The following is a 2500-nucleotide window of genomic DNA, read 5'->3' on the forward strand; positions in this document are numbered from 1 at the left end:
CCACCAGCTTCGCCAGCAGGTTGTACTCCTCCCCGAGTTTCTCGGACAGGTCGAACTCCCCGATGGGGCAGTCGGCCGGCGGCGTGACGGTGAGCACCAGGAGGCCCGTCACCAGGGTGGAGTCCTTTTGAATCTCCACCTTCCAAACAGCCTTCGCTGATTTAGATTGTACTCCGCGATCTGGGATGCTGAAGAAGGACATTGTGCCCTGCCACTCGGTCGGCTTTTCTCCTGCAGTGAGGAGCCACAGAGGGTCAGTCATGTGTTCACTGTGACAATACGGTTGTGTGTGATTTAAAAAAAGTATGTATATTTAAACAATATGAGCTAAAACACCGATAGTTCACGTGCTGGACAAATTTATTGGAAAAAGCAGCAAAAGAAAACTTTAAAGGAGTGAAATTGAGAGAAAATAGTGCAAAAGCTATCCAGCTAACCACCTTATTTACACTTAACCTTATAGATAAAGCAACTAAACACAATAATGCAACATGTATATTATGTTTAATACATAATTACATTTTTTTTTAAAAAAGGTTTTGGGGGAAAATATATTCAATTCATTCAATTTAATTTGTATAGGCCAAAATCACAAATGAATGAATGGAAAATGAATACATACTTTATTAATCCCAATTGGGAAATTTGTTGACGGAGAAGCTTATAGACACAAAATAAAATATAAAACAACAGGGATGAAAGATGTACACAAAATAAAATAAAATACAATAAAGATATGTACATGGCGTGTTAATTTAGGAAATTAAATGTAAACAGAAGAAAAGTGCAAAAATACAAAGTATGCAACTTTACAAATGTCCTCATCTATAAGGACATGTTGTTACATTACAGTTAGATGTATTACATTATTGTGTTATATTACATTTTAAAATATCTACAAAGAAAGCTATAAAAAACAACTCATTTGATGAAAGAAAGGCCGACCTGTCGCTGCTTTAAAGGTGAGTGAGTGACGCTTCGGGTTGAAAGCGTTCTTCAGGTTCAGGGTCATGTTGAAGGGCTGGCCTCGCCGCACAATCAGCTTCTCCTCTGAGATCTCATCGGTGTGGTGAGCAACGTTGTTGGTTTTACACCGGAGGTCCACTCCACTGATAAACGCTGGAAGAAAAGAATAAAACAAGCTGTTACTGAAAGATATAGAAAACAACTCTTTGAATATATCTTTATTGATTTGTGTGATGTCGGTACTATTGTCACGTCATGATTCAAGATATTTGTCTTGTCATATGTACAGATAGCAGAGTTACTCTGTACAATGAAAAGCTTGTTTTGGGTCTTCCTAACACACATTACAACAAACTTAAGATAAATAAAAAAAAGGCACAACATATAAGAGTATTGCACAAAAATAAGGCACAGAATTACACTTATTTATTGTAATTATTGTCATATTATTGTCATATATTATTTAATGTTGTCATTATTATTATTATTATCCATTTTTAAGAGAGAACAAAACTCCGTAGCACTTCATAATAAGTGCACACTAGTTAGCATTAGTATAGCATGAATAAGCAATGAATTCATCATTTATAAAGCATTCATGAACACAGTTATACATGTTTATTCTTGATTAAAAGGCTTGTGTTTCATACTTTATAAATTATTGGTTTATTCATGTTATACTTAAGCTAAATAGTGTGCACTTATTATAAAGTGCTACCCAAAACTCAAAGAAGAAAAATCAAAGGTCTGGCAAACAAAAAGATAGTGACCATAAAATAATAATTAATAATAATTAATCATTTACAATCAATCAAATGCAATTCTTAAAGTTCACATAACTCAAGAAACAATGTGACATCACACAGGAAACCATCGCGAATACCGAAAGCAAATGAAGAATGTCTGGAAGTTGTTCACAACAAGGAAACTGAGTCACAGAAGACACTAAAACACTGACGGACACTCTAGAAGTTAATAAAAAGTCCAGTAGATGGAGGTATAGGACGGATATTAAATCTAAAAACAGTGATAAAACTCTTGGAGACATGTTTCTAAATAAGCGTGTAGTGTGGCTGCAGTCTTAAGTTTAACATGCAAGATGACGCTTTATTGTGATAATCGCCACGTCACTTTTCACTTTTATGGCGTCTTTTAGCTTCCATACGTGTGGAAGCTTCACTGCAGAAGTATAACTTTGGGGTAAAAACAGATCTTATTTGTGTACTTACTGGATTCTTTTGGTTTCTTTGTCATCTTTGCAGCAGTTTCTCCAGGTGTAGCTGCCATCCTTCCAGAATATAGTAGATACAGAGAAGTGCGTACTGGCAGGCAGTCAGCGGCGCATTGACAGGTAAGGATTTCACAGATTTTATACCACACCGGCCCAACCCATTGTCAGAGAAACACGCAACTGTCGTGATATTGTTAACCACTTCCTGGCTGCGATGGATTGTAAAATGGCATTTAAGACAATGCTCCTCCTTGTGGCACTGGCACCAACCACAGGGCCAAATGTGCCAGGACTCTGGCAAGT

General features: G+C 36.8%; 1 protein-coding gene across 1 annotated transcript in view; it reads right to left on the bottom strand.

Moving 5' to 3' along the window:
* LOC137798869 (protein-glutamine gamma-glutamyltransferase 2-like) overlaps positions 1–2316 on the bottom strand; it is a 12274-nt gene extending 9958 nt beyond the window's left edge. The window contains exons 1-3 of the mRNA XM_068595885.1: positions 2196–2316; positions 946–1119; positions 1–231 (exon numbers count right to left, since the gene is read on the bottom strand). The exon at positions 1–231 is cut by the window's left edge and continues 24 nt beyond it. Of these exons, the coding sequence (XP_068451986.1) occupies positions 1–231; positions 946–1119; positions 2196–2253 (463 nt within the window). The 5' untranslated portion in view covers positions 2254–2316. The remainder of the gene's footprint in view (positions 232–945; positions 1120–2195) is intronic.
* Positions 2317–2500: the final 184 nt, after the last annotated feature.

The sequence above is a fragment of the Clinocottus analis genome, unplaced genomic scaffold, assembly GCF_023055335.1.
Source record: "Clinocottus analis isolate CAN_PGR_092001 unplaced genomic scaffold, fCliAna1.0.p SCAF_32, whole genome shotgun sequence".
Classification (NCBI taxonomy): Eukaryota; Metazoa; Chordata; class Actinopteri; order Perciformes; family Cottidae; genus Clinocottus; species Clinocottus analis.